At 30.9% G+C, this 22,367-nt stretch overlaps 2 protein-coding genes across 3 annotated transcripts in view; one reads left to right on the forward strand and one right to left on the reverse strand.

The window, feature by feature from the left end:
- Positions 1 to 14,590, reverse strand: part of Lon (lon protease homolog, mitochondrial) — a 90,476-nt gene extending 75,886 nt beyond the window's left edge. For both annotated transcript variants that reach the window (XM_075353685.1, XM_075353684.1), the window contains exons 1-2: positions 14,056 to 14,590; positions 1,475 to 1,563 (exon numbers count right to left, since the gene is read on the reverse strand). In XM_075353685.1, the coding sequence (XP_075209800.1) occupies positions 1,475 to 1,563; positions 14,056 to 14,478 (512 nt within the window). In that variant the 5' untranslated portion in view covers positions 14,479 to 14,590. The remainder of the gene's footprint in view (positions 1 to 1,474; positions 1,564 to 14,055) is intronic.
- A 462-nt stretch (positions 14,591 to 15,052) lies between these two features.
- The window catches only part of LOC142317274 (death-associated protein kinase 1-like), a 172,896-nt gene continuing 165,581 nt past the window's right edge, over positions 15,053 to 22,367 (forward strand). The window contains exon 1 of the mRNA XM_075353687.1: positions 15,053 to 15,272. Coding sequence (XP_075209802.1) covers positions 15,214 to 15,272 — 59 coding nt within the window. The 5' untranslated portion in view covers positions 15,053 to 15,213. The remainder of the gene's footprint in view (positions 15,273 to 22,367) is intronic.

Raw genomic sequence — 22,367 nt, forward strand, 5'->3', positions numbered from 1 at the left:
ACACGAATCAACTTTGGTTAAAATCTTGGGAAATGTAGAAACAAATACTCAAGAGCTCAATTCGTAAAATATCCCATGAAACTGGAGTTTCTTATGGTTCTGTTTTCACTACATTAAAATTGAATAAATTTTTTCTATATAAATTTCAACTTCACCAAAAACTAAATGAGGATGATGTTGATAATAGAAGGATTAAATTTTGTGAAGAAATATTTCATGTAATAGATGCCAATCCAATATTTACGAAAAATATTTGTTTTTCTGACAAAATCACCTTTTTTTCTAAATGGCTTTGTTAATAAACATAACTGCCGATACTGGAGAGATGTACATACTCATGTTTTCAATGTTGGAAACACCCTGAAAAGCATCCAGAAAAAATAAATGTGTGGGCCAGGATTTACATAATTAACCCAGTATTTATTGATGGGAATTTGACAAGTGAAAAGTATTTGCAGTTGCTGGATGATGTTACTTACCCACTAATACTCCATGCCTTAGAAAATCAGTTAGATGATAATGGAAACATGTTACTTAACGAAGACATATTTCACTTTCAGTAAGATGGAACATCTGCTCATTGTTCACTTCCAGTTCAACAATGGTTGGATTGAATGTATCCTGGGCATTGGACAAGTAGAAGAGGAACAGTTGAGTGGCCGGCAAGATCTGCTGATCTTACACCACTGGACTAATTTTTTGTGGGGTCATTTAAAATCAATAATTTACAAAGAAATTCGTGCTAACATGCAAAAGTTGAAAAATAAAATTGTAAGAGCATGTAGGGATGTAACTAAAGAAACTTTAAAAGTATAAAGTGAATTTCAACAAAGTCTTTATTATTATTTACAGGAAAATTAGAATAATTTTGAAGAAATTATTTAAAAACTGATACTTTTATTTTATTGAAGTAAAAAAAATATGTTTCATTTATTATTTCTTAAGAACTTTTATTGTTCAAAAAACCTTCATAACAAAATAAACTAATGAATGATTTAAGCTTTATTTTTTTATTAACAATTAATTTATGAAATAGTTTTTATTTAATTATTAAGTTTATCTGGTAATACATTTTTCAACATGTTACCAGTAAAGAAGTAGGTACTTTATTATTGGTTTTTCATATGTTTAACTGATGTTATAATGCTGTGTTTACTGGTATGTTTTTTCAATGCTAGAGGAACCCTAAAATTCATATTTTTAACAAGAAGGGACGATTTCAGACCTATTGCTTTGGGTCAGTAACACTGTATCCCAACATAACCTGTTCGGAAATTGTTTGCTAAAAATTACAAAATTGAATTTGATTATTTTTAAGCTAAAGGGAGAAATTAGAAAGGCAAAGTCCAACTAAATATTAGATATTGACGATAATAAATAAAGCAGTTATAAACTTTTATAACAAAAAATTGTTCTGTTATACAGCCTATTATATAATAATAACTAAGTGGTAATGTTAATAACTGATACTTACTCTTCATTCTTTTTTAAAAACAGACCACAATACGGTTGATTCAGTCTTATTTTCCGTCTTAGTGTATCAATTAGGTGAGGATCAGATACCTGGAAAATATTGATAAATATTAATTCATAAATATAAAAAAACTACTCAACACTCTAAAAATTAGCTAAAAAGGTAAGTCATTGTAAAATTTTAGGAAAGTATCAGAAAAAAATTATAAATAGTTTTTAATCCAATTAAATAGTAGGGGTCAATTTTTTCTTACTATTCGCTAGTTAATTATTCTACAATAACATTTGTGTTTGTAGTGATCATTTATTAGACAAAAATTAAATATGTATTTTAAAAAAAAATTATTCTCACATTGATTCTCAATATAACTTCAACTGAAACTATGTAATAATTATTCTGTTGTCTTTAATAATGATATCTGAAAGTTAAATTAAGGAATAATATAGATTATTTATCAGTTTTATTGTATAATATTTTTAATAACTTGAATTAAAATAATGTATATTGAATATAACATTTATGAAACAATCATTACTTAAATCTTAATTGTTCATTTACTGTTTTCATTGTATGTAGCTTTTTTTTAAATATTAATTGGATTTTTATAATCAAATAAATTAATTTTGTGATATTAACATTCTTTCTACGTTTGAATATTTATGTATGTTTTTGTCAAAATGACAGAATAGACTTTTGTTTTCTAGAAAATTTGTCTTCCAAAAAATCTTTAATTTCTTTAAGTTTTTATTTATCATTCAAATGTAACATTTTTTACACTTACTTTCTTGATATACTATTTTATAAAAACCTGAATCTGTTGTAGTTTTTATATGAATTAGAATTATTTTTATTAATAATTTTATTGTAAATTTGTTGTTTTCGATAATTTGAATTTATTTATTAATCATCATTTCTATTATTTTATGCTGCAATCGTTATTTGTTACTAGATTTATTAAATTTAATTCATTTAAAACATTGCTGTCCTATGTATTTTAAAGCTCTATTAATCATATTTTAATATTTGTTACTTTTTTTTATAGATGGATTGATCTTTCACTTTTTTTATTACCAACAGTAGTTTTCTATAATTTTTATTATTTAGTTTGTTTTTATCTTGGTTCTACATTACAACAATTTTTTGAATCTCAGCTTTAATTAAAGTTACAACTAAGAGTGTATTAATTAAACTTTTACGCAAAGGGTATTTCAATGAAAAATATAAAGAATTTCTGGGCATGTTATACAATTGAAAATAAAAAATTCATATAAATATAGGTTCAGAAACACTTTATTTTTGATTTACAGTTGTGAAAAATTTTCACCCAGATTTCTACTCAAAGGGTACAATAAAGCTGTATTGCAATTTTTGAAAGTTAAATTAAGGAGTAAATTTTATCATTTTACTATCATTGTTGACCTGAAAAGTTGAATAAAGTAGATCTCACAACTGTATAATTTTTGAGAAAATTATTATAAAACACAAAAAATTGTTATGTTGAACAAAATAATTTTAGGCTTTAACATACAATAACTTTGTTAAATTGTCGTAAGCAAATAAAATTTTGCATCAAAATTTTTAGAGAATTTAATTTTATGAATATTTTTAAGCAAGTGACTTCAACTGTAAACAAAAATTAAAAAATTGTGAATTTTATTAAAAACAAAACAGACTGGAAAGTAGCAGAAAAATACTGTATTTTAATTTTAAACTGAAACAAGAATCATTTCAAAAATATCTAAAAATAAAATCAATAAATAAGTAAAAATACATTACAAAAACTAAACCGACAACGATTGTTAACGTCTATATGCCTACAAGCGCCCATGATGATGATGAGGTAGAGTGTGTATACGAAGAGATTGATGAAGCAATTAAACACGTAAAAGGAGATGAAAATTTAATAATAGTTGGAGATTGGAATGCAAGCATTGGAAAAGGCAAGGAAGGAAATATAGTGGGTGAATACGGGCTGGGCAAAAGGAATGAAAGAGGGGACCGACTTATAGAATTTTGCACGAAGTATAATTTAGTAATTGCCAACACCCAATTTAAAAATCATAATAGAAGAATATACACTTGGAAAAAGCCAGGCGATACTGCAAGGTATCAGATAGATTATATCATGGTTAAGCAAAGATTTAGAAATCAACTCGTTGACTCCAAAACTTACCCTGGAGCAGACATTGATAGCGACCATAATTTGGTGATAATGAAATGTAGATTGGGGTTTAAAAACCTGAAGAAAAGGTATCAGATGAAGCGGTGGAATTTAGAGAAGCTTGAAGAAGAGGAGGTAAAGAAGATTTTTGAGGAGGACATCGCAAGAGGTCTGAGTAAAAAAGATAAGGTAGAAAATGTAGAAGAAGAATGGGAGAATGTTAAAAAGGAAATTCTTAAATCAGCAGAAGCAAACTTAGGCGGAATAAAGAGAACCGGTAGAAAACCTTGGGTTTCAGATGATATATTGCAGCTGATGGATGAACGTAAAAAATATAAGAATGCTAGTGATGAAGAAAGTAAAAGGAACTATCGGAAATTAAGAAATGCTATAAACAGGAAGTGCAAACTGGTGAAAGAAGAGTGGATTAAAGAAAAGTGTTCAGAAGTGGAAAGAGAAATGAACATTGGTAAAATAGACGGAGCATACAGGAAAGTTAAGGAAAATTTTGGGGTACATAAATTAAAATCTAATAATGTGTTAAACAAAGATGGTACACCAATATATAATACGAAAGGTAAAGTCGATAGATGGGTGGAATATATTAAAGAGTTATACGGAGGAAATGAATTAGAAAATGGTGTTATAGAGGAAGTTGAGGAGGATGAAATGGGAGAAACAATACTGAGATCTGAATTTAAGAGAGCATTAAAAGATTTAAATGGCAGAAAGGCTCCTGGAATAGACGGAATACCTGTAGAATTACTGCGCAGTGCAGGTGAGGAAGCGATCGATAGATTATACAAACTGGTGTGTAATAGTTATGAAAATGGGGAATTTCCATCAGACTTCAAAAAAAGTGTTATAGTCATGATACCAAAGAAAGCAGGGGCAGATAAATGTGAAGAATACAGAACAATTAGTTTAACTAGTCATGCATCAAAAATCTTAACTAGAATTTTATACAGAAGAATTGAGAGGAGAGTGGAAGAAGTGTTAGGAGAAGACCAATTTGGTTTCAGGAAAAGTATAGGGACAAGGGAAGCAATTTTAGGCCTCAGATTAATAGTAGAAGGAAGATTAAAGAAAAACAAACCAACATACTTGGCGTTTATAGACCTAGAAAAGGCTTTCGATAACGTAGACTGGAATAAAATGTTCAGCATTTTAAAAAAATTAGGGTTCAAATACAGAGATAGAAGAACAATTGCTAACATGTACAGGAACCAAACAGCAACAATAACAATTGAAGAACATAAGAAAGAAGCCCTAATAAGAAAGGGAGTCCGACAAGGATGTTCCCCATCTCCGTTACTTTTTAATCTTTACATGGAACTAGCAGTTAATGATGTTAAAGAACAATTTAGATTCGGAGTAACAGTACAAGGTGAAAAGATAAAGATGCTACGATTTGCTGATGATATAGTAATTCTAGCCGAGAGTAAAAAGGATTTAGAAGAAACAATGAACGGCATAGATGAAGTCCTACACAAGAACTATCGCATGAAAATAAACAAGAACAAAAGTAATGAAATGTAGTAGAAATAACAAAGATGGACCGCTGAATGTGAAAATAGGAGGAGAAAAGATTATGGAGGTAGAAGAATTTTGTTATTTGGGAAGTAAAATTACTAAAGATGGACAAAGCAGGAGCGATATAAAATGCCGAATAGCACAAGCTAAACGAGCCTTCAGTAAGAAATATAATTTGTTTACATCAAAAATTAATTTAAATGTCAGGAAAAGATTTTTGAAAGTGTATGTTTGGAGTGTCGCTTTATATGGAAGTGAAACTTGGACAATCGGAGTATCTGAGAAGAAAAGATTAGAAGCTTTTGAAATGTGGTGCTATAGGAGAATGTTAAAAATCAGATGGGTGGATAAAGTGACAAATGAAGAGGTATTGCGGCAAATAGATGAAGAAAGAAGCATTTGGAAAAATATAGTTAAAAGAAGAGACAGACTTATAGGCCACATACTAAGGCATCCTGGAATAGTCGCTTTAATATTGGAAGGACAGGTAGAAGGGAAAAATCGTGTAGGCAGGCCATGTTTGGAGTATGTAAAACAAATTGTTGGGGATGTAGGATGTAGAGGGTATACTGAAATGAAACGACTAGCACTAGATAGGGAATCTTGGAGAGCTGCATCAAACCAGTCAAATGACTGAAGACAAAAAAAAAAAAAAAAAAAACATTACAAAAAGTGTTCAAGATGTTGTTGATCACAGTTTATAATAATCTGGTTGACTTAAAATTTCTTGGAAAACTCTTCTAAATGTATCAAGATTGTTTTATTTTATTTCAACTGTATTGAGAATTCTTGTCATTAATTCTTCTTTTCTAGTTACTTTTTGTTCATTTACAAATTATTTTATATGACAAGATAATAGTCTATTGTTTTTGTGAATCTTAAATTCCAAAAATTTTTAACTTCTTAAAAGAATGAGAAGTCCTATCAGTTGAAAAATGATTTCTTGTTAATAGTAGAATGTCTTCTAAGAGAGGTGACAAATTACTTTCTAAGAAATTTAAGTACACATTTCCTGTAAGGTGGTTTTCGAAAAGTAATAGTCCAATAACATAAAACTTTTATTGAAAACAACTTTCTATATGTTATGTGGATTTTCAAAACTCCAATGATATTATTTCATTAATTTACTAACTACATTTCTTCAAAAATTTGCCTAATTGATAAAATAGAATTTACATTGTGATGGTTGTTTTGAAGTCAGTAACAGAAATTTAGAAGCAACGGAAAATATCAATATAGGGAATTTTTTTTTGTTACTACTGCAAACTTAGAAAGTAAAAAGGTTCTAAATTTTTTTTTTCAAAAATATTTCTTAACAATGAATTTTCATTATTAATATGTTTAATATAATTAAATTTAAATAATGCTATTAAACTGCTGTTTTATTTAATTTTTTTTTAATTTATTTTTTTAATAACTTTTTTAATTTCTACATAATTCCCAATATCAGCTTAAGATAAGACCAGCTTAAGATTCAATGACCTCAGTATTTTCCAACCAATCACTGAAATCATTCTTGTTTTGTTTTAAAATAGTGTTTTTTTACTACTGTTTTGTTTTTAATAAAAGTAAAATTTTTGCAACTTTTCATCACGTTTAGTTGATGTTACTTACACACATTTTCTCAGAATTAAGTTCTCTAGAAACTTTGCTGCAAAATTTTATTTGTTTACTGGCAATTTTATGAAGTTATTGTGTCAGACAAAAGAAATTGTATTTTGCGTCACAATTTTTTGTTTTAAAATTCAGAAAATTATCAATTGGTTATGAGACCTGTCAATTCAATTTTCAGGTCAAAACTCATATGAAACTGCAAAATTTAAACCTTAATTTAATCTAAGTTCCAAAAATTTTAGTAAGGCTTCATTATCCTTGGAATAGAAAAATTAAGGGCAAATTTTTCACAAGCTATAACTCAAAAATTAAATGTTTCTGGAACTACATTTAACTTATTTTTTTTCTGTATTTTCACTTGTACACGTCCTGAACCTTCTTTCCAATTCTTTGTGAGGTACCAAGTATGTGTATAAAAGACTATGAGAATTTAATTATTTTTAATACTTTCCATTTGAAAATTGTAAGATGAAGTGGTGATCATCATTAAAGCACTCATGTGTCAAGCATAATTAAGCAGCTAATATTGAATATAACAAAACATGATATATGCAATATTTATATTCTGCATCTCCTGTATATCACCGTTACTAATTACAGACTTCCAACAAACACATTAATAAAATAAATAACCTGAAATTTTTTTAAAAAACTAGTGTAGAAAACAAATTATGAGACTACTATTTTACTAACAGCGGTAAAGTTAATTCCAAATATCACAAAAATATTTCCATGCCTTTTAAGAAGTGGATTAAGTATTTTCTGGGCAAGCAGAAACTGATTTTGGTTTAAAACGATGACAATCAGTACTGAAAAATAATTAGAAAACTACTGTTAATAATTACTGAAAGTATTGATATGATCTGATGAATATCAACATAGTCTTAGAACTTATCTGTTAAATAGTATGTTTCTAAAATGGTGGGCTGGCTGTACTATTTCAGAGTTTACTTGTAAAACTGAACAAAAAATATCCTTAGGAAAAATGGCATCTTCTCCTTTGCCCACATTCCACCATTTTGTTATTTTTATATAAAAATTTATATCTCAAGTTCAGATAACGGAATCACATTAATATCTGGTAAGCGTCTTGGTAATAAAGTTTTAAAATTAGCAAAAAATCAGGACTTAAATACCTTTGTAAATTACAAAATGGCAGCCATGTTTATCTTTCAACCCATTATATCTCCATAAATATTAGTTTTATCAAAATTTATGTTATTAGCTAAAATATTAAGCCTTTTATTTGAAAAAATTACATTTTATTTTTTTAAATCGGTTAAAAATAGGCGAATTATGGCATAAAATCGATGTTGTAATTTTGTGTCTGTTTTCATAACCTCCACTTTACGTTTAATTCGATTGCATATTAATTGTTTTTATTTACTGTTGATTTTAGTATTGTAAATTAGTAACAAATTGAGTAATAATTTTTTTACAATAATAAACCTAATAATTAAAAAAATAAAACAACTACCTGTGGTAATCTTACATTAATTATTGTACATTAGGTGTTCTTAAACAGTTAACAATTGTTAAAAGTTATCAGCGATGTTCAAAGGGTCCAGCATTAGAAATTGCCAGTATTTTTCTGAGAGATTGTCTTAATTGTTCAAAAATTCCGGAAGTATCTCTAATTTCTTGAAATCCATTTTGGATCCTTTGTTGAAAGACTTCAATGTTGAGTTGAATAAACAATAATATGTTTCAAATGGCCCCACAGGTAGAAGAGGGTTTATGTAAGGTGATCGGACAGGCCAGGGCATTGGCTTTCTGCGGCCTATCCATTTTTCATGGACAGTTTCATGCAGGAAATTTGGTATCAACAGACTGAAATGTGCTGGAACTCCATCATGGTGAAACCACATATTTCCTCTTAATTTTAGAGGTAGGTCTTAGGTAGGTTAAATGAGCAAGATAATTTTCTCCATTTAAACGATTTGGTAGAATGACAGGACCCAAAAGATAGTCATTAAAAATACCTGCCCATATGTTCAGGGAAAATCTTTGTTGATGGCTACTTTGGAAGGTACCATGAGGATTCTTGTCACTCCAGATACGCTAGTTGTGATAGTTTTGAATACCATTCCTGTTGAAAAAAGCTTCATTTTTACATTGTTAACATGATCAACAGTAATAGATGCTGTATAAAATTATTCAAAAGTGAAAAATTAACATCAATTGTTTTATTATTATTTAATATTAAATCTTATTGTGAGAAAATTATTACTTAATTTGATACTAATTTACAATACTAGAATTAACAATAAATAAAAACAATTAATATGCAATTGAACTGAATATAAAGTGGAGAACATGAAAAGAGAAACAAAATCACATCAACTTTCTGCCATAACTCGACTACTTGTTCACAGATTTAAAAAAATAAAATGTCACTTTGTTCAAAATAAAAGGATTAATATTTTAGCAATAATATTTACGAAGAAATAATGGATTGAAAAATAAACATGGCTGCCATTTTGTAATTTGTGATTTATTTAAGTTCTTATTTTTTGCTAATTTTAAAACTTTATTACCAAGATGCTTACCAATATTAATGTGATTTGTCTATTTGAACTTGAGATATAAATTTTTATATAAAAATAACAAGATGGCAGACAGGGGAAAAACGAAGGAGAAATTCCCATTTTTCCTAAGGATACTTTTTGTTTAGTTTTACAAATAGAATCCGAAAAAGTATAGCCTGCCCACACCATTTTAGAAACACCCAGTATAATGACATGAGGCTAATTTTACATAATTACTTTTTTATACATTTTACTTTGGTTACTAAGATTCAAAAGCATTAGCAATGGACAAAGTTCATCAACTCATGTGTTTCCAATTTCACTGCTGTGGTTATCTTCCTACAACTTCTAGGCAAACAGACATATTTAAATGTAATATATATATATATATAATAACAACTGGGAAATATAATAAGAAAAAAGGATTCAAAATAATGTTATTACAACAGTAATTACAAATTGTTAACAGAATTACTGAAATTTTAATACAATTTTTACTCATTACTGAAATCATTAAAATTTCATGCATTCATCATTATAATTGGATATTATATAATCTAATTATCACACAAATTATTACTTAAAAGTTATAAGTACTAAATTGAAACAAAGTGAAAATAAAAATATTATTGTCTATGATGCAGAATGTTAGAATAATATTAGAACATTAATAAAATATCAACTGAAAAAAAAAGTAGACCATACAATGAAATGTTGGGGTTAATTGCCAATAAAAAAACTATGTTATCGTGTTTTTCTAAACTGTATTAAAGGTCAAGTGAAAATAATCACAACTGCAAATTATATTTTGAACTGCATTACATGCATCAAAACAGATGCAGGTAATGCACTAAAGCATCTAAGCCAGAGTAAAGAATTGCTTTGAAGTAAGGACTGGCCTCCCAAATAAGAGAAGAAATGAGAAAAAGGTTATTTAACAAATAATATAAAAAAGGATAATAAAAAAATATATATTTATATATATATAATAAGAACTGTGTATCAAATAACAAACCTTATACTGAAATTTAAGAATCAAATATCAATAACCCCTTTCAGTGCTACTGGGCTGCTTTTGTAACCAAATGGTAGGCTTTTTTTGTTGAATTTTGTATTGGGCTATTTTGTTTTAAAATTGTAGTACTAGTAAATATGAGACTATTAATTGATGTTCAAAAAACAATTACATAAAATTTATTTAATGTCTAAATGTAAAAGCCTATTTCATTTGATTTACAATCATCAATAGGTATGGTGAAATTAGAGTAACAAACAACTTATATTTATTAATAATAATAAAGTAAAAGATGATAATGATAAAAAAATAAGTATAATTAATAACTAATAATAAATAACTTTTACAAGATATTACAAAAATAAAATTCTCTATATTTAAAAAATAAAAAAGCATTCACTAAAATTGATGAAGTATCACTTGAGAAAATTTCCTGTCAGAGGTAGAAAGAAATTTAGCTTATACATACAAAACAAGTGAAGCTTTCAATAATCATTGCCCACTAAGGCCTAATAAATGTCTATTTACAGATTGGATAACATAAGCCAATTAAAGAAATGTTCCTCCCTAAGGGAAGGAATAACCGTTTTAATGTTTTTATGATGGAAGACTTTTACAGACGGAAGGCTTTAATTTAATTCTAAAATGCTATTAAACATGGATGATTCTTTATTTTCATTCAAAAATTTAATTTCTACCTCAATGTTAATAAAGGCTTCCCAACTATGTAACACTTATTTATTACAGACATTTTTTAAACTTTGGTTTTTAATAAACTAATTTTGTGATCAATCTTAGCAACAATGGGCTATAACTGATTTCTATCCTCATCCTAGCTACATGTTTGTATATGAAACTAATTAACATGTTACTGTTTTTAACTGATTTATATTTTAAACAAAACTGTACTGTTTAACTATCTCATTCTAGCATACTATAAACAATTTATTTTTTAACTGTATGCTTACATAGTTCTTAGTATATTTTATAGCAAGTGGTACTTATATTTTTAACCTTTATTTTCATATCATAAAAAACAAGCTGTATAGTATTATATAAAATACACAAGCGACTCATAAGCACAAAATTCTATATCTGTAAATTCAAAATAGCATTAAAAAAAAAAATTTACAGCAGATACATCAATATACTTATGTATATTACATTACAGATACAATATACTTATGTATATTGATGTATCTTTCCTGTTTTATAGTGTAAATGGATACAACCAACCCATATTTTTTTTTTGTAACTGGTAAACGACTGACAAGATTAAGTTAACTTAAAATACATAGAATAACTTTAACTGTTTAAATTTCAAACTAGTCTCAAATCACTCAAAAATTAGCATAATATTATGAAAGTGTTTTCAAAAGATTACACTTTAAATCATGCAATGATTTAAAACATCCAATTACAATTTTGAAAAACTTCCCTTTTAGCATTTTTGTTGGATTTAAATAGTTTATTAAAATAAAATAGATACCAGTTGAATAAGGTGTAAATATAATATTCAAAATAAAAACTTTAAATGAAGGATTAATGGTAACATCGCAAATATTACTACTGAGATAAAGTACGTGGTCAAAATTTATTGGGAAAGCTCAGTTGATACACAGGCTAGTGATGGATTGTTAGGCCAGTGGCTAACTTCATGCTACCTATGACATCCTGTCACAGTTAATTATATCCTTCACTGTACTACTAGCAGTACTAACATTACTTCAAATACTCCAGGTAGAAATACTATCCATGTGTTTTTGCTTTCTAAACTTTGATGAGTAATAACTGTGGCTGTAAAGATAACACTACAATTGCATCATTAGTTGCAGGATTTGATTCAACAATTTACGAGAATTTTATTCTTTATATAGATTTTTAACCTCAGGAATTTTTCTATATATATATCACAACAAATATATAAATAAATAACTTCCATTTCAGAACATGCACATGCATAAAAAAAAGTTAAGACTAATGTATTACATTTAATATGTAATATAAATTCATACATTTTTTCTAATGCAACATAATGGACAACATTTTTTTAAAAATTTTAATCTAAATAAAATCTGGAACAATATATATATATAATCAAACTACAATTAGTTTTTAATATTTTCATTTTTAGTTACAAGTGAATCACATACATGGTCTAGTAAAAATATTTAAACACCAACAAAACACTTAAAGATGTTTTATTATCAAATATACTTATTAAAATTTAGAATTTTATCTGACTTTATAATATATTATAAGCCTATACAAGATGAAAATTTAATTTTCTGAATTTTTTTTTAAGATGAAAGAAATAAAACATCACTTTTACAACAAAAGATCTCACTTTACAATACCTGAGATTCACATACTGTATCATGTAGAAAGTACAATGTAAAACAAAAAAATGCCTCACCAATATACACATACCTGGCATGATAATGGATGAGCAAAAACAACAAAATTATTCTCTTTAAAAAATGAAAATATACATATATTCAAAAGAAATCAGTAATGAAAATAATTTGCTGAAAGAAAATGAGACTGGTCAAAGATAAATAAAAAAATTGTCTTCCTTTCCACTAAATGAAAAAACGGTATTAAATAAAACGGTTACGAATAAAGTCATTGAAATTATTAGTATTCATGATTAATAAAGTCAGCTAAATACCTCACTAGTATTTTTTAATGGATTCCTTGAATAACCCAGTAAAAAAGCCATATCATTACTGTTTATGAAGAACTACAAAAGTGATTTAAATAGAAATTACATAAACTTCTGTTTATGTGAGAATATTATAAATTTTTCATAAGGTTATGAGAATAACAAATAACTTTTATGATTCAATTTGATCTGATAAAGCAAAGTTGATTAGTTCAAAGGTAAACTTTTTCAATTCAATAACCAATTAGTTATAGAGGTGAATTGTAAATTAGTCACACAAAATGTCCAATTTCATATATACCACATTAAAAAATGTGACACATTTTGAGAATAAAGCATTCAAAAGTAAAGACTATTTTTAAAAATATGTCTACTGGTTAAATACCCAGATTTCTAATTTATTAGAAATGTTTGCTTTCTTTCACATACTCCTACGTTTTATTTCAATAACATTCTTTTAAAAGAAAATAAATATTATTTCTTTAAAATTACTCTTTTTCATTTTTAGTCAACATATTAAACCTGCTTTTAGAAAACTGACTTGTGAGCAAACTGTGTGATTCTGCTAACTTTGCAAGGTTATGCTATATTTATAAAACGTTGGTAGCACATTAGTATAACTGTGGAGATAATTAATGAAATCATACATAAGAAGTGATTTTTAGCAGAGGCATCCTCCAATGTAATGTATATCAATAAATTTGAGGAGAAGAAATAAATCTTCTGATAAAACTAATTTAAAATCCAAGGATTAACACTCTTAACGATCAAAAGTTAATGATGGCTGTCACCTAACTTAAAAATCTGCTGATGGTATATCAAGAGCTTAAATTGTAATGAAGATGACACAATACTTGGAATGAATATCATAATAGAAATAATTGTAAAAAATATAAATACAGTTAAGTCATAAGATAATTCATGAATCTTACAGATATGATAAAAATTAAAACAAACCTATCCTAAACAACCAACTGACTTGTTAATACAAACTACTGTTATGACAGCTGTATCTTTATTAAAAATTACATTAATCTAGGCCTTTATTAATATACTAGTACTTACTTCTATTACTTTCGTAAATCTAGGAAAAACTGGATTTCCAGAGAGCGCAATTAAAGGTACATGCGGCCAAACTTCAGGCACAACCACCGTAGCCGGCACAGACTCAGTTTCTGCTGCTACTACTCCTTGATAAGGTTTGCCATCTGCATCTCCGTCATCCTGACCAGCGGCGGTGCTATAAAGCCTTGAACTACATCTGTAGGCTCTTTTCTGTAAATTCCCAATGTATGTTCTAGCAATCAACCGACGATCACCAACTGGTTTTATGTTAATAAGACTCTTGTGGTAGGTAGAAGCAATAACTTCATCATGATGCAATAGCTTTATTTGATTAACTCTACAATATGAACTAATATTACAACCACGAAGACAATTACTAAGAAAGTTAGTGCTTCTTGAATGAAAACTTCTACACGAATGCATTGTAAAGATCAGTTCTTTTTTTAACCAGTAACTAGTAAATTTTATAAAGAATGAGTTATTTCGAAACTACCATAACCTACAACATGCTTAACACCAAGAAGTATCAACTCTGCCTTCGTTCACTTCCAACTTTAGAAACACAATTGTTTTAGCGCTCCTAACTGTCAACGGTAAAAAATGTAACTGCATTAACTAATATGACAACATAACTAATTGCTGACTTTTATCTATATAAATTCCATATAATTGAATTAAAATTTTTATTTTAAAAACAAAATGAATACACGAATGAGTTATCAATAAAGAAAGTTTCAACTTCGACATTTTACAACGTTAACAGAAAAAAAGATTAATTTGATTTTTATTATTTCGCCATCTTATTTTGTTTTGAAATAATTACTTTTAATAGAGTGAAGCCTTATTGTAGATATTGATTTTGTACTGTATTTCATTTTTTATTTGCAATCAAATACTTTTTTTTAATATCTTTAGCATACTCTATTTTTTTTTTTTTTTTTTTTTTTTAATAGTCGATAATTTGTAAGAATCAAAAGTTGACAAGTTGTATTATCAATCGAAGGGACATTCATAAAAAGTATGTTTTCATTTCAGCCTCCCCCTCCCGTGTAACAGTTCTGTCAGACGGTCAAAATGTCTAGGATTAATGTTTATCATAAGCTACTTACGTACACTTATTTCATTTTATTCGTTATAGCATAAATATTTCTTTGTAATATGAATTTTTCCCTGGATTCTTTTGAAGATGTGTATGATGTTTTTGAGGAACTGGGGAAGTAAGTATTTTGTGAAATTGAGTATTTTCATGTTTCTTGTTTATGCAAGTCTTTTTTTAACAGTACACTATATATATTATTACAAGTGAGGTATTGTTTTCTTCGAAGATGTTTGGTAGTAATTATAGATTTTTTCCTGTAAGCAAATAGATGTAATTTGTGAAGTGAATGTTTACGTTATAAACAATTTTACGTGTAGTTGGAAGTAACCTTAATTAATTTTTCGTCATGAACTAGCGTTCAGAAAATTAGTTGTATTTAACGTTCACTCGTGTTTATCCAACGATTACGGGTTTCCTTTTTTTATTCTTGTCGGAATATGTATTTTCCACATCAACTATTTTTTTATAGCTAGTTTCAACATAGACATCAATATTGTTCACATTGCTTGCTGCTTTATTTATATGTATAAATACATTTTTTTTGAGTGTATATGTTATGTAGAACTTGCATTTCACTGTATATTAAACCTGTACTACAGATTTAAGTTAAGTACAGGGTAAGTTAGTTTTGTGTCTGCTTCGATTTTTTTTTCATTTCATAATGTAAACTGATTTTTTGTTCACAAACATTTATTTTGATCCCGTTTTTATTATCAAATGTGAATGTAAAACAATATTCCACTCAAGCTAGTGAGAAGTTAATGTTACGAATGCAATTGATTTTTAAAATAAATTATTTTTCGTCAAAGTTTAGGAAGCTAAGTTGACGCACAAGATTGGGATGGACTGCTGGACTAGTGACTGATTTTGTGCTGACCTACAGTGCCTGTCGCATAATACTATCCCATTTTTCTGCTTTACTATTAACAATGCAAACAGTTCTTCAGATATCTCAGGTAGAACTACTGCAGCTATGTTTCTACACTTACTAAAATTCGATGAGCATTATTTGGCATTACTGCAGAATCTGAGTGCCACTAAAATTTCAGGGTCCACGGAATGCAGTATTACTAACATTTTGCGTTAGTATTCACTGAAACTGTTAAAATTGCAGTGATTTTGATTTTGTTTTTGCATTTACTGTTTGTGATTAATCCTTTTTTATTTATCTGAGCCATTCCATTTTATGAATTATAATTTAATCTATGTTGTCACATCCTTTAAAATGTATTGCTGCCTTTCAGGTTATTTTATTTTTATCACTTCATGCAAGATTAAGTTAATAATTTGATATTGTTTTCTTTTTGCCTGTGTTTTTTCTAAAATTATGCAATCTATATTGGTAGTGATGTTCTGTCAATTATGCTAATGGTTTTACTTGTTTTTCCACATTATTTATTTTCCATTTGTTATACCAGAAAAGCAATTTCTGAGTGTTTAATAATAAATATGATTTTAGATAATTGACACTGTATCAAGTTCAGTTGTTTGTTTATAATTAGAGATTGCTCAACTGGATCAGAGAGAGTAACACTTGTTTGCACTCAAATTTTTCCCACCAATGACCTGTCTCTTTAACTTTGCGCAAAACAGATGTAAATTTCTCCCGAACAAGCATTCTTGTTTTATGAGGCTGGCTTTCTTAAAGCATTCATGAAATGTATTAATTATTTGTGACATAATTTGGCCTACTCTTTGTCATTCACACACCCAAACACATTTTACCAATTGCTCCTCAACATTATAACTGCATTCACTCATATCAACTGTGACTTTGCTACTTATGTAGAAGAACAAGTAAGTGCCTTGTATGATCTTAAGAACTGAATTATTAATTGCTGTAAAGAAATTATTTCTTAGAAATTGAATACCAGTGAATTATTTCAAAACTGTAGTAACATATTAATTGCATGGTAGGGTTCGAGGACATCTTAAATGTACTGTACAATAATACGTTTTTATTTGGACAATATAAAACGTTTTCATTTGGACTGTGTAAGACTTGATGTGAATGGAAGTCCAGATAATTCAGAACTGTCTGAATATATGAGGTCACAATTTATGTGAAATGTAAAGTACAGAAATTTATTTACAATCATTGTTAATTTCACATTAATAATACAAATGTACAATAGATATTTATTATTATTAAATGTATATTCTACATATTAATATCAAAACCAGAACCAGGTTGGAACAGAGATGTTCTTGTGGAGTAACTATTGAAATTAATAATCATAAAATAATGAATCTGTATAAGCCACCTGCTGTGGCATGGACGGAATCGTATCTTCCTTTCACCAGCCACTTCCACATTATATTGGATGATTTTAAATCACATCACACTTTGTGGAGCTATGAGAAAACATTATGAAAACCAAGGTGGAACTTTAGTAAGGCAAATTGGAAAAAATTCGCTCAGGATCTTGATAACGACATACGATAGATATAGCCTTGTGTGGAAAATTATAATAGATTCATAATAATTATTATCAGTACTGCCAACAGGAATATCCCAACGGGTTTTAGAAGATCATACATCCTGGGCTGGAATGAGGAATGTCAAGAAATCTATGATCAGTACATGGAGAATGACAGTTTAGAGAATGCAACTACTGTATGCACTTGATCATGAGTGGAGGAAAAATTAGAAGGAAGTAATTAAAACTATCTATTTCCAATACTCAAATCAAAGGCCTGGACCTTGTTTAAGCGACTGTCTGCTGAGAAGCATGTTACAAAAAAGTAACCATTGATCCAAATAGTATTGCACATAAGCTTGTCAATATGGGTAAATTCAAGTGAAAAAAGTTTTTAGAAGGAAAATCAAACTGTCAATAAGTCACCCCTTGCTCAGAGAACATAATTTTCATCACCTTTTTAGTTATAGGAGGTTGATCAGGCAGTTACATTCATCGATACATGTAAAGCTGCCAATACAGATGAAATCAATCCTGAATTCCTGAAGAACTGTGGTCAAAATACTACAGAGTGACTGAAGACTTCCTATAATAGCTTATAGACAAAATTACTGTCCTTGAAAAATAGTAAGATAACAGCAATATTGAAACCAGGCAAATTTGTGACAGATGTTGCTAGCTGTCATCCAATATCACTGCTGAACTTATGTTATAAGTTGTTAGATAAGGTATTGTAATATAGGATAAAACAATAACTGACAATGCCCTGGCTTTAGAGAAGGAAGAAATTGTGCAGATCAGGTATTTGCAGTTACCTCCAACATTAGAGAAATGTTACAGCAAAAATTAGAAGCAGGAGTGGCATTAGTAGATTTATATTCAGCATATGATACTGTTTGGAGTTATGGACTACTAAATAAACTATTAGGAGTAATCAAAGGAAAAACTTTTATTAACATCATCAGTAAGATGCTGAGAAATAGACAAATCATGGTGCATCTTGGTTAGACAACCAGAGTAGGGCAAGACTACTAAACAACGGTTTTTTTTGAGGTGGAGGAACCCCATTCATGGGCACCGAAGCAGTGTCGAACTCGCTAACAGGTTCTGTAAGCAATTACAGAAAAAATGTATGTATCCCTGCGCACTACCGACTAAACCTCCACCCCACCTGTGGGAAACTGCTAATAAAGCATTACTTCTTTAAGCGCCCACACATATATTTGGTTTTCATTTCACAAGCAATCATCATCTGCACACCACAAATACCTAAAGGAGGAAAACATCCAGAAAAATAGAACTAACAAGTACTAAGACATACCACACACATTTATTCATACAATCAAGCCAACACAAGACAAGTGCTCAACAATCATGAAGATATGGCCACAAGATATAACTTATTCACCAAAGCATACTCAACAGTAAATTAAATTTCCACAAGCTCACCCAGAGTACACATACATAGACACAACTCAACTACTTACCAACTTATTACTTACCCACACTAACATCAGCCATAGTCACTAAAAACATGAGCAAGGCCCTCAGGCACCAGCAGTGGAGTGTCTACAGCCTCACTGAACCTAAGCAACCCTCCTCATGCTCAAGGGACTCAGCCACAGACTTGTCCAACCCGGCACCCACCAACGCCACATTCCCTTGCAGGCCGCACCAGTGCTCGCCTTCTGCTATGAGTTGCAATAATAGTCTGTTGTTTCACACCCTGAAGCATTATCTGCTGAAAATCCTCAGGTCTGAATATGTCCACCTGACCCAGGGCATCCAGCATGCACCTCAGTGCATCCTTGAACCTTATACAACAGAAGAAGACATGGTACGAAGTTTCTTCCACATGGCAGGTTGGACAGCGGTCTGAATGGTCAAAAGGGAACCTAAAAAGATACAACCTGCAACCACCATGCCCGGCCAAGAATTGCATAAGACCATAATGAATTGATCCATCAGTCCTACTGCACCAACTCCTTACATTCCCAATAAGACAGTAAGTCCACCGACCTTTCTCTACCACATCCCACCGTTCTTGCAAAGTATTCAACAACTCTTGTAAATTGGCCACAATCAATCTCTTCTTCTCTGAAAAAGGAAGCATCCTTTATTCCCTATACTTCTTTCTGTGAGCAGAAAGGTCAATTGGCATAACACCCACAAGCACTTCTGCAGCCTCTCTTGAGATTGTACGATAAGCTGCCGAAATCCAGAGGAGCATCTCCTATGCAGCGCAGTAAATATTCCCATATACCTCAGAACATCTGCCCAGATCTCTTCCCCATATAAGAGGGAAGAATATACTACACTTGATAACCTCCACCTGAGTTCTCCAGGCCCACTGGTGTTTGGAAGTAAGATAGCAACCGCACACATTGTTCTCTCCACTCTCTCACAACTTTCCATAACATGGACTCTGTAACTCAATCGAGCATCAATCCAGATGCCAAGATATTTAATGGCCATTCTGGAATAACCCTCCTTCCCGCCAGTACCAATGACAGTGTTTGACGTGTTTTCTTAGAGATTATAGGTACTATCTCCGTCTTTTCAGGGGCCAACCCCAGCCATCCAAGTGCTGATCCTAGTATACAATGCCTGAATTTTGTTCACAATCTGTCTTTGTGGTAGCTCTGACTGCAAATAATATGTCATCCGCATAGCCGACCACAGCAACTTCCTCCAGAAGTGAAATTTAAAGGAACTGTATTTCATAAGGTTGGTCCAAGGACCAACCCCTGTGGCACACCTCGATCAATAGTCCATACAATCGTGTCATTCTCCGCCATATAAGTCAGTTGCCTGTCTCTTAAGTAGACAATAATTTTAACCGATATGCAGGAACCTGCAGATTCCAGAGAGCATTCGCAATGGTGACGTGAGAAATGCAATTGAATGCATTTCTCATGTTCAACTCCACCAACATACACATTTTACGCTCTGCAAGATACATCTGAGCTGTGCCTATCACCTCCACCCCAACAAGTGCAGACCTGCCAGCTTGAAAGCCATATCATCTCCCCGAGAAGCCGCCTGCATCCTCCATTGCATGAACCAGCAACTTTGCTGGAACATATGCTCCATGATTTTCCTCAATTTATTAATCATCGCCAGTAAGACGATGGAAGCGCCACGTTTTGGCACCAATACAAGATACTGTGCCTTTCATGCTTCGGGGAATACCCCCTCGCTCAGACAAGTATTACAAACATCGAGAAATACATCTACATTAACTCAGACTGCCAATTTAATCACAAGGTTCGTTAATGCATCAGGAACAAGGGCCTTGTCATGAGGGACGCGCTCTATCACTGTGATCAATTCTTCCTTTGTGAACATTGATAATTCCACTATCTCACCTGAGGTAATCGCTGGAACTCCATCTCAGTGTGAAAATAATCCATCAACGATGTGCTGGGCTGCCTCCACATCCATAGCAGTGGGTACTCTAGGTCTCACAGCATACTTAACAATAATCTTGTATGATCTCCCCCATGGATCCTTTTCGATCTTTTCAATAAGTTTGCACCAGCAAGCTTTCTTGGATTCCCTTATGAGCTTCTGTAGCTCCCTCCCTCTCTGTTTGTAAAGTATTTTACAATGTTCCCTAGCTAAGTGGAAATAAGTCCTCTGAATTTCCCCTCTGGCCTTTAAGCATTGGTAATGTTTCCATGAGATCTCATTCCACCAATAAACAGGTGGATGACCAGCCCTATAACACCTTTGGAAAAGGAGACCATCATAAGCCCTCATCAATTCTAATAATTATGTTTAATATTACTTATATTACCTTTAATATTGCCTTTTATATTACTAATAATTGAACCTTTCCTTCTGCCACTGTGATCTCAGTAACCTTCCTCAAATCAAGGCCCTCCAGGAATAACTGGGGATTCATTCCCTTCACATTCCATCCTTGAGTCCCACACTCCATCCTAGGGTTTGCCCTATCACATGATGTCTGCCATCGTCAGTCGTCATAACAACAGCCTGGTGGTCACTCCCTGTGTAACCTTCCCACATCTGTCAGTCTCAAATTTTAGCCGCAAGAGCGGGGGTGGTAAAGGTGACGTCCACTGTAGTAAAGTGACGTCCATATATGCCTCTCTCCGGTAAGTATATTCCAAATTGCTGCCGTCTCAAGAAGCAGTCTACCCCATGCATCAGTGTAGGCAGAGCCCCATGATGCAGACCATTAAAATCACGCGCAACTAAAGCCGGGCGATGCACAGCTACATCCTCAGTAAGTATTGCCAGAGCCTCCTTATATTTATCCATGCTTATGTTAGGCGACTTATATACGCTGTAAAAATAGGCGTCACTGATCTTCGTTCTTGCAAACTTACGTTCACACAGAGTCCCTTATCAATAAAGGTGTACATACCCAAGTGCAGAAATTCCATCCAACGATTCTATTCAGTCTGCTTGAGAGTGAGGTCGATAAGGCTTGGAGATGAGTACTATATCAGCCCCCATCTTCGAAACACTGCACCAAAGTGTCCTGTGCCAAAGTCACATGGTTCAGATTCAATTGAATCGGCTTCAGCTTCATTGAAGGGTTGTTGATCACCCAGTCCTACTCTGGGTCGTGGTTTTCTTTTGCATTGCAACTCCCTGTGGACATAAAGTAGCTCCAGTACGATGTCCTTCCTTTTTGCATGTTAAACACCTTGTTTTTTTTGCATTCTCAACAGCATGGTGCCCCTCTTCTCCATAATTAAAGCAGATATTTCCCTGCTTTCTCTGTGGCAGTTCCTCACCACATGCCCAAGTTCAAAACAACG

The sequence above is a fragment of the Lycorma delicatula genome, chromosome 1 (assembly GCF_047948215.1).
Source record: "Lycorma delicatula isolate Av1 chromosome 1, ASM4794821v1, whole genome shotgun sequence".
NCBI classification, from domain to species: Eukaryota; Metazoa; Arthropoda; class Insecta; order Hemiptera; family Fulgoridae; genus Lycorma; species Lycorma delicatula.